Source organism: Microtus pennsylvanicus, chromosome 1, assembly GCF_037038515.1.
Source record: "Microtus pennsylvanicus isolate mMicPen1 chromosome 1, mMicPen1.hap1, whole genome shotgun sequence".
Taxonomy (NCBI): domain Eukaryota; kingdom Metazoa; phylum Chordata; class Mammalia; order Rodentia; family Cricetidae; genus Microtus; species Microtus pennsylvanicus.
In genome coordinates, this window is record NC_134579.1 from 222,086,661 (window position 1) to 222,111,729 (window position 25,069).

Genomic DNA, 25,069 nt, shown 5'->3' on the forward strand with positions numbered 1-25,069 from the left:
AGGTCCAATTTATAACTGAAATTCTTCCAATACCATCCACCACAGTGAAAGGAAACAAAGCATAAAATAAGCATTATATGAGCAACTTCAAAATTACATGTCTAACTGGAAAAACATTACGTTCTTCTCATTATATCCAAATACAGTTTCCTATAACCTTTTCAGCTAGATGTGTTATCTCTACTCTTGACAAATTCCTCATTCCTTGTACTTCAATGTGCCCTTCCCTCTTCATTGTGAAAATGAGGCACACATCCTGTTTATTACTACAAGAATAAATTATAGAATTAAGATATTTTCTTTGTTGTGTCCCACATGTGGTTACACTGACTTAGGCAGAGTTCTGTATAAACAAGATTTCAGTAAATATATTTTAGTCACTTTTTAATAGGCAGTAATTAATAATTGTCCTCCATGTTTAATAATGAAGCTGTCTAGTGCAAAACAGCATATTTTATATTTAGGTTTCTTAAAATGTTCTATGCCTAAGCCTAGAAATCAACCTTACCTGTGGAAGATCAAATACAGGTTTAATTGCATGACACAAATGGTTTACTGAAATTATATATATATATATATATACTGACTTTGCTGTGAAGCCCACAGGAAATTCTCCTGGGTGGATGGTTCTAATTATTTTCTGCTTCAGTAAGCAAAGTGATAACTTGTCAATAGAACCTACGTGGCTGGAAACAATGCAGCACATGCTGATTAGTATATATGCCATGAGGAGAAAACATTAATGATGAAAAATCATGAACTAGAAAAACAAGTATTTCAATATGAGATAAGAGATTTTAAAATACAAGACTAAAATCTTACAGCACATCTTTGATATGGAGTTATATTAGAAGTTTTATGGTGCGAGGGCAAGGCTGTTTATATTGTGATAAGTCAATGCTTATGATACACTGCAGTAATATATAATCACAAAATATCTTCCAAAGGAAGGAAGAGATGACCAAAATCATTCAGGCCCTTTACACACTATTCTTGTCTGTTTAAGCTCTTATTTTAAAATGAACAAAGAACAAAACTTGAGAGTATCAGGGGATTATTATTTACAAATAAAATACAAATAAATTCTAGTTGCAGGGTAGTGGTGGTGCACACCTTTAATCCCAGCACTTGGGAGACAGAGTCAGACAGATTTCCTATGAGTTAGAAGTCACCTTGGTCTATAGAGTGAGTATCCAAACATCTAGGGCTACACAGAGTATCCCTATCTAAAAAGCAAAGAGCAAAACCAGAGAAATGCTAGCAATATTAAGGAGACAAAATCAATATAACACTCCTTAAGATTTTGTAAAGCTTGGTATGTTATGGATCATGACTATAACTTATAGAGTACTCATTTGAAATATGCTTGCAGAATCCCTCATACACATATATATGTATATGCTCCCATGAACAAATACCATCAGTAATTGACACACTAGCACATGGATGTAGAAAGAGAACACCACGCTCTTAGAGCTATAATAGAAGAATTTGACATTTGTAAATTAGGAAAATATAATATTTTTTTCCAAAGTGAGGCATGGAGGTACCCATCTAGAATCTTTGTGTTTGGGAAGTAGACATAGGTAGTACATATCTGCATGTGTTTCATGGGGCTGCATAAGTAAGAAGTCAGACCAGCTGTCCTCTTGCTTTTAAGAGGCACGGTCTCTCAGTGGCTTAGGACTCACTCAACCAGTAGGTCAGCTGCCCAACAAACCTCAAGATCTGACAGAATCCGCTTCCCAGTGCTGGGTTTATAAGCACATGTCACCCTCCTGGTAACATGTGTGCTATAGTCATCTGAGAGGATGAAACTTTAAATGAGGATTTGCTTCCAGAAGCTTGGGCTCTAAGAAGGCAAGCCTGCAAGGACTTTTCTTAATTCATCATTGATGATGGAGATCCCAGCCCATTGTACATGGTGCCACACTTGGGCTCTGGGTTCTGGAAGAAAGGAGGCTGAGTAAGGGATGATGAGCAAATAAGTAATAATACTTCTCCTAGGCTTCTGCAGCAGCACCTCCTACCATCTTCCTGCCCAGTTTCAGGATACATAAGCTAAATAAACCTTTTCCTCTGCAAGTTGCTTTTGGTTGTGGTGTTCTACTACAGCAATAGAAACAACTGGTACAAGAAATTCACAGTCCTTTATGTAAAATACTGCTATTACTGGACCACAAGTAAAACTGGTCAACTTGGTTAAAAACTCATTTTTTTTCAAATCCTTTCATAATTTTTCATTCTCACAAGCTATACATGAAAGTCCATACTGTTTTACAATGTCAACATCGGCACATTACAGGTAGCATGGACTTGTTAGTTCTGATTATTATGCAGTGATATTTTTGCTATTTTAATTAGTATTTTATTACCCTCTGATATTTGAAACATATTTGTATGCACTTCTGTTTGTTTATGTCTTGTTGTGTTTTTTGTGGCATGGTCTGTCTGTGAACTGTGTGTTTTCTTCTCTTAATTGCTCAAATGTTGTAGTTATAGTTCGGGGTTTTATGTTTGATTTCATGTGCCTTCGATTCTTCTGTACATCTTTTCTCTTAAGGTCTTCCAGGTTATAAGTTTCCATAAGTTTGTATTTTACTTATGAAGCTTATTTGCTCTTGTTAAGTTTTAAATGTTATGTTCTATGTTTTGGAATTCAGTCCCTTAACTACTATGCATTTTGCTAATAGTTATTTTCTGCTGTTTGAGTCTTGTTTTTTAGTTGATAAATTTAAAAACTATTTTGTAACACTAGTTTTAGAGGCTATTCGGAATGGATATCAGCTCCACATCGACACCCTCTGAGGAAATGCTATGTTCTCCTCATCAGAGAATAGAATCCATATATGACCCTAGGTAGAAACTCGACAGTTTGAACTGGTTCTAAGATTAGAACAATACCTAACATTCTACCCTCTAAGAGATAATCCAGTTTGGACCATCAATCCTGTGGCCAAGAGATACCATCATGATGACTGATTTGACTAAAACTGTGGTAAGGAGATAGGAAGAATGTTAAAGGGGTAACATGCTTGTCTTTCCAGAAACCTTTCCTTCAGGGCAGCTGTTTATTGTGCCACCATCATTTGACTTTGCTAAGCCTGGCTACTTCCTCTCTTCATTTTCACCTACAGATAATTGACAGAATTTGTAATTGTCTGCTGTACTGAATCTCTCTGCAGATTTAATAACTTTGTCTTGAGTCCCCTTACATGTCTGTTCCTTTGTTCTCATGACTAACCCAAAATAGGTAGCTCATATTTCTTCAGTAATATTAAAATAATATCCCTTGTATAAGTAAAATACACAGATGGAAAGATTCACATTTGTAAGCAGTTGTGTGGCGGATGGGTGAAGGGCAGATCCTAAGAAGCCAAGAATAAGAAGAAAATGATGCCAAGTCTTAAAAAAGTTCAAGATAAAAGGGAAACAAAAAAATCTTTCTCATATGACTTAGAGATATATTTTTAAATTTACATGTTTAATTAATAATCTTTATTGAAAGGCTATATATTCTCTCATAAGAACATGAGCAAGAAAGTCAGGACCGCAAGGGGTGCGGCCACCCACTGAGACGGTGGGGTTGATCCAATAAGAGCTCATCAAAGCCAGCTGGACTGGGACTGATGGAGCATATGATCAAACCAGACTCTCTGAGGGAAATGGGAGGGAAATGAAAGGAGGGGAGGAGGTGGAAATTTTATTTTTAAGTAAAAATAAAATAAAACCATACTTATATAATATCTTTGTAGATGTTTACAGGATATTGAGAGATAAATATTCTTTTCCAGAGAGGAAGTTGGATTTTTAAAGTTATTGAGTCCATGCATGATGCAGAACCAGAGCTATAATTATGTTTTAAATCATTAAATTTATTTTTCTGTTCTTAGCATATTCTCTTTGCATTGAGGGTTAGTTGGTATCAATGTCTAATTTGCAGTCTTATAGGCATTTGTATCCCTCTATAATGAAATTTTATTTTTGAATGTTATTCATTTGCTTACTGTGGGGGAAACAATGATGACACTTGGGTACTGTTCTGTCCCTAATGCCTTCAATGTGTTCTTCCTAGTGAAGTCCCTGAGGACTTTGGAGGAGCTCAAAGGCCTGGTATAAGGAGGGATAATGTAGTGTTTATACCTTGCCTCCCTTGACTGAGAAATTACAATCTGAAGGTAAGAAGAAAAATTCCCTATTGCATGTTAAACATTTTGAAGACATGACCCTTCATATAAAATTGAAGTATGTGTGCTATCTTTGAAGTATAGATAGAGGGCTACAGTAAGGAACTGTAGCCAAGCAGAAGGCAAGATGTCCCATATACATTGCTAGCACAGATATAAGTTAGAGATTTCCTTTGATACACTTGAGAAAGCATTGCAGAATGAGAAAGATATTAAAGGATATATGCATAATTTAGAGAAACAACAAACCAATCTTTGGTTTCTAGCCAGTGAGATTTTTAATATTATTTCTATTAATTGAGGACTTAAATCAAGTTTGAAGTTTTTGTCCAGTTGCAAAATAATTAAAATATGTGGAAGTTTTATTTTATGCTGCTTCTAGTGAAATAATATTCCTATGTTATGAGAGGTTTAAGTGTAGTCATGGAAAAAATGGACATGATTCCTGACTTTGCTGTAAAATATGTGGCCTTCTCAGGTTCTGTAACTAAGCTTTTCTCAACTATTAAACCCTAATGAATCATTTCCTTAGCATGATTTTACCTAAATATATACATGAAAATGAATATTGTGCCGGGCGGTGGTGGCACACGCCTTTAATCTCAGCACTCAGGAGACAGAGGCAGGCGGATCTCTGTGAGTTCGAGGGAAGCCTGGTCTAGAAGAGCTAGTTCCAGGACAGGAACCAAAAGCTACGGAGAAACCCTATCTCGAAAATAAAAGAAAAAAATGAATATTGCATGTCTTTTCCTAGTGACAGTAGCTGCTGTCATGAGTTATCTCACTCTTGCATAATACCATAGGAATACTGTCTTTTCTTATGCCCAGTGTTTTCTGTTTTCTAATTCATCATATTTTGTAAAAAAAAATTCTCTAAAATCTTTTTCATCAAGCCATTTCTGAAAATGTTACACACACAGACACACACATACACACATTCTAGCTTTTTAAAATATTTGGTAGAAACTTTGTGTTTGTGTTTGGAGTTCATTGGAGAAGTACCTGAACTCCTCAATTATTACAGTCATGCCTCCCTCTGTTGCCTTACAATGGATTACATATTTCCTACAATATTACATATTGCAGATTTCATAATAGTTACTTCTCTGAAAAGTAAAAATTGAAGACGACTGATACATTAAAAATTTCTCCTCTTCATATCAATCAACATGTCCAAGAGTACTTTCTAGAGATTCCCACCGATTAGTCACCTTTTAACTAAGGACACTTTAAAAAAACACACACATAGTTTATATTTTCATGTATTTTTATTCACCTAATGCATACTGTTCTGTATCTCAAAAAATATAAAATTCACATTTTTAAAACTATAGTGTTAAGAAGTATAAATTATTAAGAATAAATGCAATCTTCTTTAGAATGTTCTTTAAAAACACACACATTCATGTACATACACACATGCATGCACAAACACACACACCAATACATGTATTTAATTGATATCATGTAAGTTCTTTTATTAATATAAGCATTCAGGGATTGGAGAGATGTTTTTATTTTTAAGATTGCTTACTGATATTACAGAGTTCAATTCATAATGCTAACACAAGTTAAAGCACAACCAGCTCCAACAGATCCAACTCTGGGATCCTGGTTGCCAGATCACATCCGCTCAAAGATGTGTGTGTGTGTGTGTGTGTGTGTGTGTGTGTGTACATGTGCATATTTATTTAAAAATTATTTATATATGACTATGTATAATGCATGCGTTGTCTTAATATTTAATGAAATTAGAATTTTGTTTACATTTTAAAGTTAAGAGCTCTGACAATCGATGAGAAATAATTAGTGCTTTATTTCTTCATTCATAACCCTACACTTATAAATCTATTGATTACATGTATTAGAAAAGTTATTAGAAAAATATTGTACGAAAGAAGTTCCTTTAGAAGCCAGGAATAAATTTCAATTGCTTTTTTAACTCTCTTCTTTTCCTTTTTAAGCCTCTGTGTGACAAAAATACAGTATGTTTAGTATTAAATTAAATAGTATATATTTGGAATGAATAGTAGACAGTTTTTCTGATAAATAAATGTAGGTGAGTATGTCTTGCTAAAAGAAAAGTTCTGAACATTTCTTCATTGTTCTTTTTGACTTTCCTTTTTCAGAATTGGTGTTACCAAATTTGGTATCACAGAATGTGGCTAAAGTAGTCAAGTTCAGCTACCCATTCTAGAGAGCTAAATTAATAACAAAAAAAAAAAAAGCTGGAAAAGGAAATGCATTCATTGTGGCCACACTGGGAAGAAAAACAAAGAGATGCTGTGACCCCTCCCTCCAACCTTCCTCAGAGTCCTGCATAACTTGAACAGAGAGCCAGAAGTACAGTCATGTCTAAGTGGTCTCCAAAAGCTATGGTTATATCACTGTTAGGGCTGTAGGCTCATCCTACTGTGACAGGTTGTTAGCGATGTAAGAGATTGATTTCATGGTAACAGGTTCTCTCTTTAGCTGGTACATTTTCCTTTTCCAAGAACCAGTTCTTTGAGGTCCCTTGTTTTACTAGATTGATAGATTGAGAAACACAAACATCTCTTTAGAATAGCTTCTTTCTACCAGGAAAATCGTACTAGGAACTGAATCTGGGATCCTGATTCCTGGCTAAACATTCTACCACTGATCTGCATTGTCATTCTTCATGTGAAAGTCTTGTTGGAAATGATGTGGGATTTAATAGCTTCATTCCAACATCAGACATATTCTCTTCAGAGAAGAGTGATTAACATTTCACTAGCAACATGTTTGTGCCATATATTTTGGTTTTCTTACCTCAAGAACAAATTACTTTGTGTGAATAAATTCTCTTGGTATTTATTGAGTAAATGATTATTCATAGTGTTTCAGAAACCCATCAAAGCCATATTTTTTTGCCATGTGGCTGTGAATTAATTTTTAACACAAGTATTTCAAGGACTTTTCACTAATAATAATTAGCATATGAACCAATAAATCTGACATTAGTATTAATTTGAAAGACAGGATAAATTGTGATAACAACAATTTATAGCAAGAAACTTTCAAAGAACATTCATTCTCTGTCCATCACTGAGCCTCCTGTGCTAACGGGGAGGAATAAGTGTAAGAAAACAAAAGTGCAGATGCTTCAGTGAGAAAAGTGGCACAAACTACAGAAATGAGAATACATACTACTTCACTTCTAGTTAACCGAGAATAGTTACTAAATGAGTCTCATTTTATTTCGTAAGTTAATCTCAACTCATTGCTATGATATAAACGTCATTACCTTTCAAAAATAAGAATATTATGAAAATTCCCTCTATCGATCATATATGGTTATACCGAGGCTCTCTGAATTTTAATAAAATATAATGATGAAGCTGTTTGTATGGTGGAGGCAATTGGAGTTCACAAAATTGCACTGGCTATTTTTTAACCTGATAAATTTATTCAATAAGAGAAAAATCACCTTCCTTCAATTTATTTAAGCAAAGGAATGCATCTACTCAGACTCATTGTATTTAATAACTGTCTCAATTAAGACAAATGACATTTCAAAATATGACCATCAGTGCATGATTTTGTTCACTTAAAATTTACAGGGTGTTGCTTTTAAAATCTGCAAGTCAAACCAGAAATGACAAGGACTCCATCAGATAAGAATGCAGAAAACATTCAGATGAACAATGTGACTGAAATCACAGTGTTTATACTCCTTGGATTCACAGATGATTTTGACATGAAAATATTCTTATTTATATTATTTCTTGCAATATACCTTGTAACTTTGATTGGAAATCTGGGATTGGTTACATTGGTAATTGAGGATTCACGGCTCCACACCCCCATGTACTATTTTCTAACTGTTTTGTCATTGTTGGACGCTTGCTTTTCTACAGTACTGACTCCCAAAATGTTGGTAAATTTTTTTTCAAAAACTAAATCCATTTCACTTGTCGGATGTGCAACACAGATGCTTCTTTTTGTTACCTTTGGAACCACAGAATGTTTCCTTTTGGCAGCAATGGCTTATGACCGCTACTTGGCAATCTACAACCCACTTCTGTATACAGTAAGGATGTCACCCAGGGTCTATGTGACACTCATTATTGCTTCATATGCTGGTGGAATTTTACATGCTACTATACACACAGTGGCTACTTTTAGCCTTTCTTTCTGTGGATCCAATGAGATTAGGCATGTCTTCTGTGATATTCCTCCACTACTCACAATTTCTTGTTCTGACACTCACGTAAATCAACTTCTTCTCTTCTACTGTGCCGGCTCCATTGAGCTAGTCACCATCTTCATTATCCTAGTCTCCTATGGTTTCATTCTGTTTGCCATTCTGAAGATTAATTCAGCTGAAGGGAGGAGGATAGTTTTTCTACATGTGGGGCTCACCTAACAGGAGTGTCCATTTTCCATGGGACAATCCTCTTTATGTATGTGAGACCAAGTTCCAATTACACCCTTGAACATGACATGATAGTGTCAATATTTTACACCATTGTGATTCCCATGCTGAATCCCATCATCTACAGCTTGAGAAACAAAGATGTAAAAGAGGCAATGAGAAAGTTGCTCAAGAGAAATTGCTTCATGAAAAAAAATATATTTTAAAAACTGATTTGAGCAAACCTAAAGCTCACATTGGCTTATATTTACATAATATATGAATGTCCTGTGCCTTATATTCCTAACACTATCCCAAAATAGCATTAATTAATTTGAATATAACATGTAGGAATGTTCGCATATGATTTCTATATCTAACTATGTTTAAATTGAAATGTCAATTAATTATTGATATACTTAAGATCCTACTGATAGTCTTCAAATAACTCCACCTTTGCTGTATATGTCAGAAATTATTTACATTAGGGATATTTGGTTTGCAATTTCTCATATTGATTATTGAAACACAACATTGGCTTAATTTCTTTTTCTTTTTTCTTCCTAAGAAATGTTTGCTGCACTGGCATGATATTTTCTTGTATTCCTCACACTCATCATGTGTACATTATATTGTGCTATTGACTTTAAATTGTAGGTTTGTTCCTATAAAGTCTTTTCTTTTAACTCTTCAATCATAGAGATAGAATAGATACTCTAAAATATAACCGATACTATTTAGTGATGTTATTGAGATTTCTCTTTATATGCTATACAAATAAAGAATAGATGAAAAATAATAACCTTAAATTGACTTCTTTTATTTTTTGGCTTTTCAAGACAGGGTTTTTAAATTGGTTTCTGTAGAACGAATTGGCATTTGTTTATCTGTACAGTTGTAGTGCTTTAATGAACAATATTTCCTTATGCTCAAAGTTCTTGCTCAGTTCCCAATCCTATCTTTTACTGTATGTATGAGAAATAATTGTGCTTTTGTTACAATTCCACAAAGCACATTCATACTCAATAAAAAGCCCCGTAATATGGAGAAAATATTCACTTAAACTCAAGAATACACCTGCCATATTTATTTTGCTTTATTTATTTTTATTCCAAATTGGTTTACATAATGAATTATTTTTTAAATTTACTTTCTTATTGATTTTGCATACCAATCAAAGTTTCCTCTCCCCGCTTCCACCTGCTTCTCCCATTCTTCCCCCATACCACCAACATCCACTTCTCATAAAGGTTGCAGGGAGTCAAGAAGACCTGGCATATTCAATTGAAATAGGACCAAGCTTTACCTGCAGCATCAAGGCTGAGAAAGGCATTCCATCATATGGAATAGGTTTATAAAAAGTCTGTTCATGCACCAGATATAGATCATGGTCCCACTATAGGAGTCCCACAAACAGACTAAGCTACAAAACTGTGCCCGCCTGCAGTGGCTACAGTCCAGATTCCTCCTCCAAGAAAGCCTGCCAAACAATGACTCTTCCCCAGGGAGGGTCAAGAACACTCCCACAGGCTATTTAAACTGTGCCCCAGAGAACAAACACATGGTCTTCTTTTTCCCCCTCTGGTGGTCTCCCCAGTTCTCAGTCCCCTTCACCGTGTTTTCTCAGAGGGCCAGCCAGGAGTGATGGCATCCATTAAACTGAGATTCATTTAATTTGGTTTGATTTGGTCTGATTTGGATTATTCCATTGGTAGAGAAGCTTACCAGGCCAAAGAAAAAGAAACTTAACAAATGCAAGAATCTATTTAATACAAGTTTGCAAACTCGGTATCTCCATGTGTCCTGTACTGGAATAATCAAAGAAACTTGAACTCAGTTAGAGTTGGGTTTTTATAGTAGTAAAGCTGGCGATGAGGGATTTCTATGGTTCAAGAGCCCCGATTGGCTGACATTTGTCTAGGGCTGTCCTGGTGAATGTTTGCTGGAGGGTGATCTTATGTACAACAGTTGGAATGTTAAGCATTTCCTTTGGATGGTCTGTTCTTGGATGATGCTCAGGTAATCTCAGTTTGTGATCCCTCCAAAAAACAGGTATTTTGCAGAGTAAACTACTGAAACTCAGGCCTCTCTTAAATTTATCATGGCTGAGTCCTGCACTAGCAGGTGATAATGGTTGGAAGTAAAGAACATCCTTTTTGGAGGTCGGTTTCTATTCAGCTTATCATGGCTGGCTTGTACAGTCAGAAGCTGATGACTGGACATGCCTGCCAGCCAAGTGGAACCCAGCTAAAACGGATATAGATGAGAGACAAACATTAAAATTTAGGAATTTAAAGGAAAAATTACAATGGAAACTCTCAGGGAAGGGACAAAGTCTCAAGAGAGGAAAAGGAGAGAAACATCCTTAGGAATAGGCAGGTAGGGAACTTTAGGTTGTATTTTCTGGAGTCTTTTTGATCTGTGAGAAGTGGATTTAAGTCTCAAGACTTTTTCTATAAAGTTTATATAAATTTTTTAACATTGTGAAAATATATGTTTTAGTCTTATTAATATCCCCCCTGTTTATAATCTGTACTGATATTTACATTGTAGAAATGGCAGAATATACTCTTGCCAGAAATGAATCTGGTTAAAAATATTAAATTATTTTCTTTGTCCAGAAAACTGTGACAGATGTTTTCTGCACAATGAAATGCATCTTTGAGGTCTATAGTTAGGAAATAGCCAAAGGGAATTTGAAATCTTGAGCTTGTGGCTATGATGATAGCCAGAGCTCAGTTAATAGCTTATCAGAATTCTGCCAATTAATGTTAAGACTATGAAATTTTGGAGTCTTAATTATAACAGCAGCATAATGAGAGAAATATTAAACATGTTTTATTTTTTAAACATCTCAAATCACTTTTTTAAAAATCAACATTTAAGCTTTTTATCCTCAGACCTTCATAACTTGCATTTACACATCTCAAGTCACCTTCTTGTTCCTGGAAGCATTCTTATTTACATACTTTAAGTTGCTTTCTTTGTGCACTTTCTTAGACCCTCAAATTCTATTAGATCCTTGGCAGACCCAGATGAATCTTCGTGAGTCTGAATAGAGTCTGGTCTATAAGAGCTAGTTCTATGGCAGGCTCAAAACCTACAGAGAAACCCTGTTGTGAAAAACAATAAACAAACAACAAAAACAACAAAACTAACCTACATCTTAAATTTTGGATCATAAAACATTTTTCATTTATTTTAGCAGTAAGTACAGGTGGCTGACAACTGAGAGCAATCACTGTCACTGTAAATTTTCTTTAAACAAAGGAGTGGTAAGATGTTATACTGAAATCTGTTTTGTGAATTTCTCTCTCTCTCTCTCTCTCTCTCTCTCTCTGTCTGTCTCTCTGTCTCTCTCTCTGTCTGTCTCTCTCTCTCTCTCTGTCTCTCTCTCTCTCTCTCTCTCTCTGTCTCTCTCTCTCTCTGTCTGTCTCTCTCTCTCTCTCTGTCTCTCTCTCTCTCTCTCTCTCTCTCTCTCTCTCTCTCTCTCTCTCTTTGAGTCTGGTAACAAGCTGAACTGTGTCTAGACTTTTTATTGGCTCTAAGAGAGTGAGACCTGTGACCTAAATCTTACAGGGAGCTGAGAAGACAGCTGAGGCCTCTTTTGCTGCTTTTAAACTGACAAAGCTATTAGTCATTTCTTAGTTCTGAGAGGAATAAATTTTATCTAAGTTATTGATTTAAAAATTGACAGAGACTTACTTGCTGGCTGCCTAGACAGCTACTCCAGGGTCCTTCGTGGTCATTGACGGCAGATGGTAGGATAACTTCTGGTTTCTGACTGGCAGAGGTCCCAGAAGATCCCATAGGCTTCTTTGGAGTAAGAACCAGTGGGAGGACAAGCCTACCATTTGCCTTAGGCAACTCAGGGTAGTCAGTTTCCCAGTGTCCTGTTTTCTCCACTATCTGAAGAGAGTCTTTGCAGTAGATGAAGTGAAAGACAGGTTTTCTCAGTGGCTAGGGATGCCACTTTTGTGCAAGTTTTGAGTAGATCTTCTTCTGTGCCCATCTGTCTTCTCTGGAGAAAACAGAGGAGCTGTCTGGAGCTGGCATACCTCTATTATAAAAGCTTTTTAGTAAAATAGAACTCAAGTCTAAAAAAAAAAAGAGAATAAGGCAGTTTGCTATGGCTTAATATGTCACAGCAGAGCACATCATTCAAATGCTTCCTATGCACACATATTAGAGTCATCTTGCAAGAAGGTTTATTTTATTTAAGTCTGTGTATGGACTGTGTTTGTATATGTGTGTATGTGTGTTCGTATGTTTGTGTGTATGCATATAAACATATACATGGCCACATGAAGACCTGAAGTAGACATCATGCTTATGATGCAAGGATGCCATCTCCTAACCATAAATTTGCAACACTTTAGGTCAAAGGGGTTATGAGAATCTTGATTGTTATCCATGCACTATGAACTCATAGATATGAAGTTTCAGTGACAAAGTAATTCTCAAATATTAAAACTTTCGATGAAGAAAGGACGTTCTATAACAGCCTAGAAAAAAGGAAAGAAATTTGTAATTGTTGTATATATAGACATATATTTGTAGGTGACAAAGTAGAACATGCACAAAATTGCTAAAAATTACAAAACCATTGCTCCTTTTTATTGATTTTTAATATTTTCCACATTGCAAAATTAACATAAACAATTTCTTGCAGTTTAATTATGCTTATCGATATTTTTTCAATTCAAAATGAGAACTAAAAATGTGTTTTCTTTTCATTTTGCCTATTTATGCATTTTTCTATTAAAATATTTGTAATTAATTTGGGAGACACAAGACAATATTCCTCAACAAATGCAATGAACATTGAAAACATTACATGATTGTAAGCTCTGTAATGACAATGCCATGTTTCATGATTATTATCTTAAATCTCCTCAGCCTATCACCTAATCAGATGAAATTAAAGTTATACTTGATCTTGTACAATAAAAGAAATAATGTCTTAAATTTTATATTTACTCTTAATTGTCTGTGTGTGTCTCTGCATCTGTGTGTGTGTGTGTGTGTGTGTAGCTGAGGGCACTTGAAATTAGGAGATCATAAAAGGGCATTGGAGTTACAACAGGGTGGATTGTAAGCTTTTTTACCGTAGCAACACATGTTCCTAAAGACTGAGCCTCCTGTCCGAAAGGAAATAAGTCTTAAACTATTAGCATCCTAATAATCAAAACTAAAACATGCTGAATCTAGAGTTCAAAACACACAATTTTTGATCCAAAACAGGAGTACTTAGCCATTCTGTGAATTCCTTCTTGAGATTAAAAATCAAATGCTTTATTTTCATTACACAAAAGTTATAGCTTCATAATTATGCAAAAATCAGAGGATATACAAAGTATCACATAATATAATTTTTAAATCAGTTGTCTTTAAAACACACATATTTATACCACAGATTCACCGTATATTTCACTTTATTATAATGTAGATTTCAAAAACAATTCCTTAATAATATTTAGCATAAAGTTGTATTACATAAGAAAAACACCACAAAAATTTAAATAAAACATTCAATAAGTTTTCCACAAAGACCAAGGAAAGATATAACAGGAAAAATAGAAAGAGAAGAGTCTAAATATAAGTACCAACTGCTATCTTATCTCCATGGGGTCCTCCTTCTTCTTGATAACTCTCCTGACAGCACTTTTTACTTCTTTGTTTCTGAGACTATAGATGAGTGGATTCAGCATGGGGATCACAATGGTGTAGAAAACAGAAGCCACTTGATCCTTTCCCAAGGAGTAAGACTTCTTTGGTTTTAAATAAGTAAAGATGGTAGTGCTATAAAATATGGTGACTGCCAGAAGATGAGAGGCACAAGTGGAGAAGGCTTTTCGCTTTCCTGCAGTGGAACTGATTTTCAATATGGCAGAGAGAATGGATGTATAAGACATTGATATGGTGAGAAGAGACACCAATAGAGTTGAACTAGAGACAATGATTATTATCATTTCAATGGCATGGGTGTCAGTGCAGGACAGGGCGAGTATTGCAGGTGTGTCACAGAAAAAGTGATTGATGACATGAGAGCCGCAGAAACTCAACCTGCTTAGACAGAGCATGTTGACAGATGAATCAAAAACTCCTATCATATAGGAACAAGTAAGGAGGGCACGGCAGCGTCTTTTAGACATAATAACTGGGTAGTGTAGAGGGCTGCATATAGCTACATAGCGGTCATAGGACATGGAAGAAAGAAGAAAACACTCAGCACCAGCAAACAAGACGAAAAAGTACAACTGAGTAAAACAACCCATGAAGGAAATTTTCTTTACGGAAGTCAGTAAGTTCTCTAAGGTTTTAGGTGTGATGACAGTTGAGTAGCTGAGATCAAGAAATGATAGATGGGTGAGGAAGAAATACATTGGAGTGTGAAGCTGGGCATCTAGATGAATGGTACATATCATGCCTGTGTTTCCCAGGACAGTGACCAAGTATATCAGGAGAAACAGGGGAAAGAGTACCAGTTGAATTTCCTTGGAACTCGTCAATCCTGTGAGGATGAAGTCAGGCTCATTTGTGTGATTCCAGGTGTTCATGGTGGACGATCCTAAACTGATGAGAAATCAAAAGTGATTTTAGTAATAGCTGTGTTTGGGTTAATATCCTCTTAATCAAGAATCTGTGCTTGGAAGAACAAAGCAGCCCAAGGAAGAAGGTGAACTTGATCTAAAACAGGTGGCCTCTGATATTTTCACCATTGGTGGGGGCCTGAAATCACAGTCTTTCAAGATTACTTAGGTTTAAAGAATTCTTGCCTAGAAAAATGAAGGAAAACAAGGAGGGTTTGTCTACTTAAAAGTTCCTAGGATATAACAGGACCTTTGTGTACACACAAGTTGTAAAGTGTGTGTGTGTTGAAGGAGGGGTAGAATATTAGCATTATATTTTTACAAGGTGAAGAAGATAAAAGAAATCATTCCTTATCACAAACACAAATTTTTCAGTGTATGATAGAAAACACCAACATTTAATATTTGAGTTTGAAATGATAGAAGATGGCATTTCACTTCATCATCTCTGTTCTACTTCCTTTTACTTAAAATTTGAACTTAAAATTTTAAAAGTTGAAATACAATTGAAATGGTACAACATATAACTGTTCACCTAGTGAATTTATACATCTTTTCTCTTTTTTATGCTCTTTCTTTTCAGTTACCTCATAACTATGAGGGGAAACAGTTTTCACATTATAAAGTCGAAAATTGTGAGCTCAGAAGAAAATCAATCACAAAAGATTATTTCATTCTCTAGACATTTAATATAGGACATATTATTTGTTTGTCAATGTGGTATATTAATTAAAGTTTCCATTGTTATTTTATGCTTATGAGTGTTTTGCCTGGATGTAGTTTTATTTTATGCACCATGTTAGTGCAGTTTGTAGGGAAGGGAGAGAAGTATGTCAGATCCTCTGGAACCGTAGTTATTGTTAGTTATGATCTGCTACGTGGGTACTCTGAATTAAACTCAAGTTTGTGAGAAGAAGAACAACCAGTGTTCTTAACAACCAATCTATCACTTTATCTCTTTAATTAAAATCTTAATAAATACTTTTATGAAGCTAAAGCTAATAATTTGAATTAAGCATTTTGAAGTATAAATATGATATATCCCAAAATTAGAAGAAAGTTTTTGTTCACAGTGCTATCCTTGCCGATCAGTTTTAATATTCATGTATATGTGACACCACAAATATTATAGTTACCTACATGTTTCATTTTTTAAAAAAAACGGAGCTTAGAAAAGTTGCTTCAAGGAAGAACAATTAAAGCACTGTGATTCTTCCCAGATTCTTAACCAAGTACTTTATATCATTTTAAAGAAATCATAATCAGACTTGATAACTAATCAATAATAGTGGGTAACATTTATAGCATATAATTTAGCTCCTTTTTATTCACAAAACCATTGAACACATTATATATAAACTTCAATTTTCATTTAATTATTGTGGTAAATTAGAATTATAGATATTATAATACTTGACCAATCTAAACCTAATAAACTATACTACAATACATTTACATTGAGTGCAAACCCTAACTTTGACAACACTACATTTCTATTTTGCAAATACCAATGCTGTTCATTATAAGATCTAAATAAAATTTTCTAGAAACATCTAAACTTGAGGATACTTACTGTGAGTGAAGGATTGTCAGGATATGTCTTCCTCAACTATAGTTGAGAAATGTTTCAACATTAAAATTTTCTAGTGTATAAATTATAAAAGCTTTTAAATGCCTTGTACTTTTCCATAACATAATGTTTGTTTTTCTTGGAGTGGTTATTTTTAGATTTTTGTGCATTTATTTTAATTAAAAATTTTCAATGAAAACAACCTACAGTGAAATTTTGTTTTATTCTGGGCAAATGAAATTTTTAATTAGAAACTGGTCTTTAAGATATGTCAAATACTTAAACTCAGAATAGCGTAATGCATTGCCTCTCATCCTGTTGTGACAAAGCACCTCATATAACCAACACGGAAGATCATTCAACAAGAGACTGTCCTTAGGGAACAATTTCCAGGGGAATGTGCTTGGCATACTTTCCATGTCAAAAGTTCAAGGGCAAATGAGCAATGGTTTGTTCTCTCAGAATCTCTATTATGAACTTCACTCTCTATTGGTCTTCTTTCCTCATACTTTCAATCATAAAGTTAACTGATATAATAGAGTTTTTACATTGCATAATAATTAAATAAGGTTCTGTTTTAGGATGAGAAGAAATGTTCTAGAAATAATTATTTTAAACTTCATGTAAAATAAATATAATTCTTTATTGTGAGGATTTAAAAACATATTTTTTCTCATAAGAGTAGACACATTAATCAGAAAAAACTAAAGTACAAAAGATTTCTCAAAAGTAAGAAATTCAAATTCATTCTTGATATTTTTCTAACATAATTTTAATTTGCCTCAATTATTTTCTCTTTGTGGGTACATAATACTAATGGAGCACACATTTATATATTTTCTTAAATTTTTTGTTTGTTTTTGTTTCTTGAGACAGACTTTCTCTGTGTAACAGTCCTCCTGGCTGTCCTGGCATCTACTTTGTTGACCATGCTGAGCTAGAACTCACAAAAATCACCCAGCATCTGTTTACCAAGTGCTGCGATAAAAGGCGTATACCACCACCGCCTGGCTATTTACTTAATTTTATTATACTATAACCAATATTATAACCTCAATTTATATTTAAAATTACAAAAAAAATTAGTAAATATTGTAAGAGTTTTGAATAGTACAGAATAATTTTGTATGCAAAGTATGTGATATATACATTTATTTATATAGTAGGAAGCAGCTTCTATAGTATTTATAGAGTAATATTTATATAGTAATCACTATAGTAAGGAGTAAGCAACTCGGGGCAACTATTATAGTCTTATACCTTTACCATTTTAATATGTCCTAAATTGCGTTTAAATTTTTGCAATTTGGTAAGTTTTTTAATAGAAATGTAATATATGAATAATGCAAACTCCAAGAATATCTATGGCTAACAGCAATATCACTAAGTTATTCTACATCTATCACACTGAGTGGAAAAGTAGTATTGTTTTGAATTTTGACGCAACATCTTTTAAATTGAGTGTCTTTTCTCACTGTTCAACAACTAGAAGAAATCTAACATCCTAGTGGTGTGGCACACCGTGTAAATATTGTCATCTTCATCATCTAGTATGGGAAAGAGCAAGAGATGTGGAGTAGTAAAGCAAAAGAAGTGATTGTAATAGAAATAAACAAACTTGTGAAAGTACCGCAGGGTACAAAGGTTAAAAAAAATGGAATACAAATGGCTGGAAAGTGCCTAAAGAAGCTAAATATCTTAAAAGACCATATATGGATATTTAAATATAATTTTGATAGTTAAAACATGCTACTCTCATGAATAGAAATAAAACAACTATGTCTTTCACTCCTGGGTACAGACAGATGGTATAATGTCAATCACAAGAAGCAGAATTATAGACATAGACATTTATTAATACAAATTAATATTTGAAATTATTTGCACATGCAACAATACACATGAATACCAACATTGTTTTTTTAAATGAAAATAAATTCTCTTTGTGAGATACTCATTTGAAATATAATATTGCAATAACTACGAAAGAAATGTCTATAATTCAGATGATAAACATAGCATATAATTATTTGTTCACACAATCCCTCATTTTATTCCTTCACAGAGGAAGAACAAATTGAAGCTACAATGGCAGAAGAAATATATTTATATAGAGTTTTGCCAAATGCATTGCGTCAGTAAAGTATTTCAAGACTATCCTAGAAATGCAATTTTAACACAATTAAACAATGTTATAGAGGTCTATAATCATGCCAAATAAATATAAAAATAAATATAGGTAGAATTTTACTAAATGTACATCACTCTGCACAATAACAAAGTAGAAAGGTTGCAATTCAACTGAGTCTGTGACTGAAGCACAAGAATGTTTTACAGCTAAATGGAGAAAAACTATAACTGTTATGTTCAAATGGTCAAAATTCTGTTCCTCAAAGACACAGCATCCATATGGTAGCTCACAACTATCCGTAACTCCATTGCCTGGAGATGGGATGTCCTCCTCTGGCCTCCATGTGCACCAGGAACATACATGGTGGTGCACTTATACTCAAATAGGTAAAACACTCGCATATAAAATAATCTATAAAAAAGAAGGCTTATGCCTTAGTGTGATAGTGTGCTTACTGAAATATGTCTTTTAATCGCCTTATATATTTTTATTACATGAATAATTATGAGTTAAATGACCTTCTGATGTATTTGGTATATCCCATGAACAAATAAAATAATGATCCATATCACAAATTATAAAACTAATCTCTCAGTAAACTAATGTTATCTTTTAAAGTCACTCTACAATTTCCATTGAAGTAACTATTTCAAATGGCCAAGATCTTTTCTTATTTGCAATGCGCATGATTTGTCATAGAAAAAGTTTCCTGTGGATGACTCTCAAGAGAGCATTTTTCACATCTTTGTTCCTCAAACTGTAGATCAGTGGATTTAGCATTGGAATTACAATAGTGTAGAACACAGAAGCCACCTGTGCCTGGGTGAGTGAGGATGTGTTATCAGGTTGCAAATAGGTGAAAATCAAGGAGCCATAGAAGACAGTGACCCCTGTGAGGTGGGAGGCACAGGTAGAAAAGGCCTTCCACCTGCCAGCGGCTGACTGGATCCTCAGGATGGCTGAGATGATGATGAGGTACGTAGAAGCGATTATGAGGAGAGAACTGAGGAGCGTGAAACCAGCTAAAACAAAGATCACCATTTCTGTGCTGAAGGCATCTACACAGGACAGGGCTAAAAGAGCTGTGGTGTCACAGAAGAAATGATTGATGTAGGAATCACAGAACGGCAAACTGCTTATCACACAGATGGAGATCAGGGAATTTGTGAATCCAATCACATATGGTATCAGCCCCAGCCAGTTACACACCTTCTGGGACATGATCACAGAATATAGCAAGGGATTGCAGATTGCTACATAGCGATCATAGGCCATGGAACCCAGAAGGAAACACTCACTGCACACCAAACCAACAAAGAAGTACATTTGAACAAAGCAGCCTACAAAGGAAATTGATTTCTGTGTGGATTGGAAATCGACAAGTGACTTTGGTGTTACCGTGGAGGAGTAAAATATGTCAATGAATGCTAAATTGCTGAGGAAAAAGTACATAGGCGTGTGAAGCTGAGAGTCAATCCTTATTAACAGGATTAGCCCAATATTGCCCAAGACAGTGAAGAGATAGATGAAGAGGAAAATTAAGAACAGACTGACTTGCAATTCTGGATGATCTGAAAATCCACTGAATATGAAGAGTGTCACTTCTGTGAAATTATTCTCTGCCATTTTTGACAACTCAACTATTGATTTACCTTGAATAAACAATAGGAAAATTTAAAGAAACATTCAAGACAGAAGGTCCTAGGATCAGTGTTATCTTCGCCTCCAGCATTGAGATCAAAATGAAAAGGTAGTAAATGTTGAAAGATGTTATGGTTTTTGTTATTTTTAATATATTTTAATTCATTATTTGTGTGTGTATGTGCATGTATCTAACTAAATTCAGGTATCTGTAAAGTCCAGAAGGAAATGTCGGAAATGTGTGAGTTGAAGAGCAGTCTAATATGGGTGACATTCACCAGTCTCCTCTGAAGGAGCAGAAGGTGCTCTTACCCTCTGAGCTCCATCTCTAGCCTTTGACTTATTTTAAAGCAAATGGAAAATGCTAATGGATATCCAAATGAAGGTTTATGTAGAGGTTTGAATGTTTTACTGCCTCATACCTATAATAGTTACAAGATACTCCTGCTAAATTTACTGTTTTCTATCAAACTCTATCACTGGGACAAAATTTTACCCCTAGCAATTTATTTATTGGAATCGATCATTAAATAGATTTATTTATTACAGTCTTAGCCTACTTTTAAAAAGAAACTGTAATTCATGTACTTAATTATAATTTAACTTTTGGTTAATAAATTTTTAACGTTTAACTTCCAACTTATGGACAAGATGAGCACAGCTGATATTGTCTCAGACTCAGTACATTTCGGATAGCTTTCATGATGGAAAACTATAAACACACAGCCCACATTTCATTTTCATAAAAAATTTGTTCATGCTTCTCTATTTTCAGTCACTTATTTTTCCTGTTGATGATTTCAGAAGTGGCAGACTAGAATGTATAACATAGTCCCAATTCTTTCACCTGAGAATGTTGAGAGCATAACTATATCCAGTTTACATTTACACATGACATCATGAAGGAACAAGTTCTTTGTTCATGAGTAGTTCCCAAAACAGTGATGAAAAATCTGAAAAAAAAATTTAAACCAAAACATTGTAAGATGATCTCATGCAAGCAGGAGAAGCTTCTTCTTCAATTCACTGACAAATAAATAAGTAAAAGTGAAAGTCGCTCACCCAGTTAACGCCGATTTGTTTTTATATTTAACACACCATGCCAAAGGGTCTTGATTCCTATTGCACCTACCTAATCATTTAATAATGCGCCTCCTTATCACAGTGTTCCTATGTATTTATTTGCTTATTTAGTATGAAGTTTTACAATGGCAGCATGTTTCTTGTCTGTCACTAAAATAACTTTCTTATACCTACTGAAACATGCAAATTTGTAAAAGGAAAAAGCAATCCAGTGTGAGAAGAATAGGCATAATATAGCTATATCTACAGATATACTTGCCCAAGAATCTCATGGAAAAATTATGAAGTTTACATACACTTGCCCAAGAAATCTATTTCTCTTTCTGTACCCGTTCATTTACTTTTATATCCATTACTTTTACCTCCTTGGCTGTCTGCGTTCCAGGACTCATCAATGCAGTTCTTTGGGTCTGTGATTACTGGTCTTCGTGTGATTATTTCACACGAAGTTATTTTCATCAATTGTGAGCCCTTACACATGCCATGATATTTATAACTGCTAGTGCCTTTGATAATATAATATTTCTAATTGTTCTATTTATTTACCTTTCCCTGATGAAGAAGAAATAAAAGCTAAATTAACTGTCATTTACTTTATATGACTTCCAGCAAATTAAAAGTTCTTAGTTTCCCTTAAACCTTTATTCATATTCAAAATGTTTTATTGGCAGTATATTTCTAAAAAAAGTTGTAAAACAAAGGATGGCCTGCAGCAATCTGTGATTTTGCTATGGAGACTTTTTATATATGGACCTTTTCAGATGCTTAAGCTCACATAATAAAGGAGCTTTCAATTTGCCACATTTGATCTCCTGAGGCTTATGTTTTAATTGCACTCTAAGGTCTAAACCTAAATCGAAGAAAATATGTTCAGTGGAGACATTATTACAACACTAGATTTTGGTGTCGTTCATCTGTGGCATTTAAAAGTCAGGACTGAGCGACACTGAAATGTCACAACTCTTACAGTATGTTAATTATACTCAGAAATTAACCTTTTTGTTAACTTAAACATTTTTATATGGAAACTAAGCTGATAAAGATTATTTAATTATTTAGAAAACATGAATATGGACTTGTTTAGATTGGTATGCATTAACTTTGGGAGTATGTCTTATCCTCTCTGATCCATGTTGTGTATGATTGTCCTATGACAACATAGACAAATACCTTGCTTTTTTATGAAAATTACATTTGATGATATATCATAGATGAAGATTTAGCACAATGTTGTGACTAACACAGATATTTAATGACTATTCACTTCAATCCTTAATCTGATTTGCTTGTGAAATATTTTATACACACACATGTATAAATATTTATACAGTTTTCTCCAAGTGTGATATTTACTATCAGGAGAATCACAGTTTCTGTCAATTATAAAAGAAAGCAATGCAAAGATTTAATAATAATTTACTTTTCAGCTATATAACCAAACATAGTATTCTAAGACTCGAAGCTATGACTTTCTACTGCATATCGCTATGAGTGAGTGGGGAAGTTTTTAATCTTACTGGTATTGCTCCAAATAGTTTCCTTAAAACCACAAATGCATTATCACATACAGAATGCCACATTGCACAAGGCTCAAAGCTTAATTCTTAATTTTCTTACTAAAGAATATATCCTCATATCTTTGCATAGTATTAATATCCCAATATTTAAAAACTGTTACAAGTATTCCTTTCATGAATTGGCTGCTTAAACATTTTTTTAAAATTATTATTCTCTCCTATAATACATCCCAACCACAGTTTCTTCTTCCTCCATTCCTATAACCTATAATGTTTTGAAAACTATATACTCATGCATGTAGGAATACATACATACATGTAACAAAATTTTAAAAATTATGAATTTGAAACAGAGCAAGGTGGAGTCTAAGGGAGAGTTTTGACGGAGGGGATGTATCAAGGTTTATTTTAGAGATAAGCCCATTAAACCTCTTAGGGTTCAGAAAGATTCACTATGGCAGGTGAAAACTGGCTGAAGAAAGGGATCTGAGGGGTAAAACAAACTGACTGATTCGAGCACATCCTAGGTGTTTCTGTATTCCTTGGGAGAAAAAGGGAATGAAAGGAAGAAGTGAAGAAATAGAGGCCTTTCTCAACAAAACTCTCAGTTTATAAAGGCATACAGACAAGTTAGCAATTCCACAGGAGGTAACATTCATATCAAGCATGCATTTGCACAAAGACACAGAAAACCAGTGGATCTGACAAGGAGTCACCTTATATCCCAGAGTGGGTGTGACTGTGAAGCTTCCCAATGGCTGGGAGCACAGCCTTGGTATCCATGGTGACCTATAGGCTTGATGTATTAGTGTCTGGTTGGTTGAGTGAAAGGAGATCTCTTTGGGGGATTTTTCTTTTGACTCCAGCAGAGTGCCCAAGTGACAATTTTTCTCTCTGATGCTAATTTTAGTGACTCAGGTTTTTTACTGTATAAACAGTTAATTTCCTGGGTTATGATCTTATGCTAACTGAAACCAATGTGAAGGGTAAATACAGAATATTAGTAATTTGTTAAGTTAAAACAGAAAACCAGTAGATTACACCTTCCTGAGTTTGCTATTAGAGCAAATATACTCCCTCCTGTTTGGGGCTTCTTCCTTATCAGTGAGTACTGTCAATAAAGAAAGTTGTGGAAAACTAATTTTATGTGGATTTGGTCTCTGAGAACAAAGGTTTGACTGCTCAAGTGCTTTCATGCCAGGGCTTCACTGTGTGGAAAAGGTACTCTGTTGCCCTCATAAAAAGTCAGGTTTATACACTGCTCGGATACTATAGAAGGAAGAAATGCCATGACTTCACAATATTTCTACAGAATTGACAATGACTTATCCAAAAAAACGGTGTTCCCACAGTTCTGCAAAACGTGTTTCTCCATATGAAGTGTCCAAACTCCCGTGGATTAGTTCAATAGATCTGTCAACTGTTCATTTACTGAATAATACTTGTACAGTAAATACTTGTGGGCTCACCACATAAATGGAAGGGAGAATAAAGTAATTATGTTATAATTTAAACAACAAAAGAAACAATTTAAAAGAAGGTGAGAAGTTATTCCATATCACTGATTTCTTCAATAAAGAAATACTAAATACCTTTTATATGATGGAGATTTTCTTATAAATGCAGGGACAATAGAGTTGAACAAGATAAAGTAATTTTATCACAATAATAAGTATCCAGAAATGGAGATAGAGGTGGAAAACCTTGCACCTCCTCTAATGTTCAAGGAACATCAGATAAAATAGAATGAAAAGACAAGGGTAGGAAGACAGAGAAGAGGACTACAGATTACTTTCTACCGGACATGACATAGTGCTGCAATCATGCACACGGAGAAGAAGCGGCGATCTGTGCAAAAATAGCACAAAATAGACAAGAAGAAATTTGGGAGAAGTTAAGAACAGTTGTAGGATTTTTGTAATAGAGTTAGTAATAGTGGTAGCCAATAAGTGAAAGTAATTAGGGAATTCAT

At 34.4% G+C, this 25,069-nt stretch overlaps 3 protein-coding genes across 3 annotated transcripts; 1 reads left to right on the forward strand and 2 right to left on the reverse strand.

The window, feature by feature from the left end:
- The first annotated feature begins 7,803 nt into the window (after positions 1-7,803).
- On the forward strand, positions 7,804-8,789 carry LOC142834113 (olfactory receptor 5T17-like). Its single transcript, XM_075946251.1, is given in 2 exon segments — positions 7,804-8,542; positions 8,545-8,789. Coding segments are annotated over 2 exon segments (984 nt in total).
- Positions 8,790-14,174: 5,385 nt separating this feature from the next.
- Positions 14,175-15,122, reverse strand: LOC142842679 (olfactory receptor 8H1-like). Its single transcript, XM_075959373.1, has one exon. The coding sequence runs from the start codon at positions 15,120-15,122 to the stop codon at positions 14,175-14,177; it is 948 nt and encodes a 315-aa protein (XP_075815488.1).
- Positions 15,123-19,549: 4,427 nt separating this feature from the next.
- Or8i2 (olfactory receptor family 8 subfamily I member 2) lies at positions 19,550-20,482 on the reverse strand. The gene has a single exon (XM_075959374.1). It carries the CDS (start codon positions 20,480-20,482, stop codon positions 19,550-19,552), a length of 933 nt encoding a protein of 310 aa, XP_075815489.1.
- Positions 20,483-25,069: the final 4,587 nt, after the last annotated feature.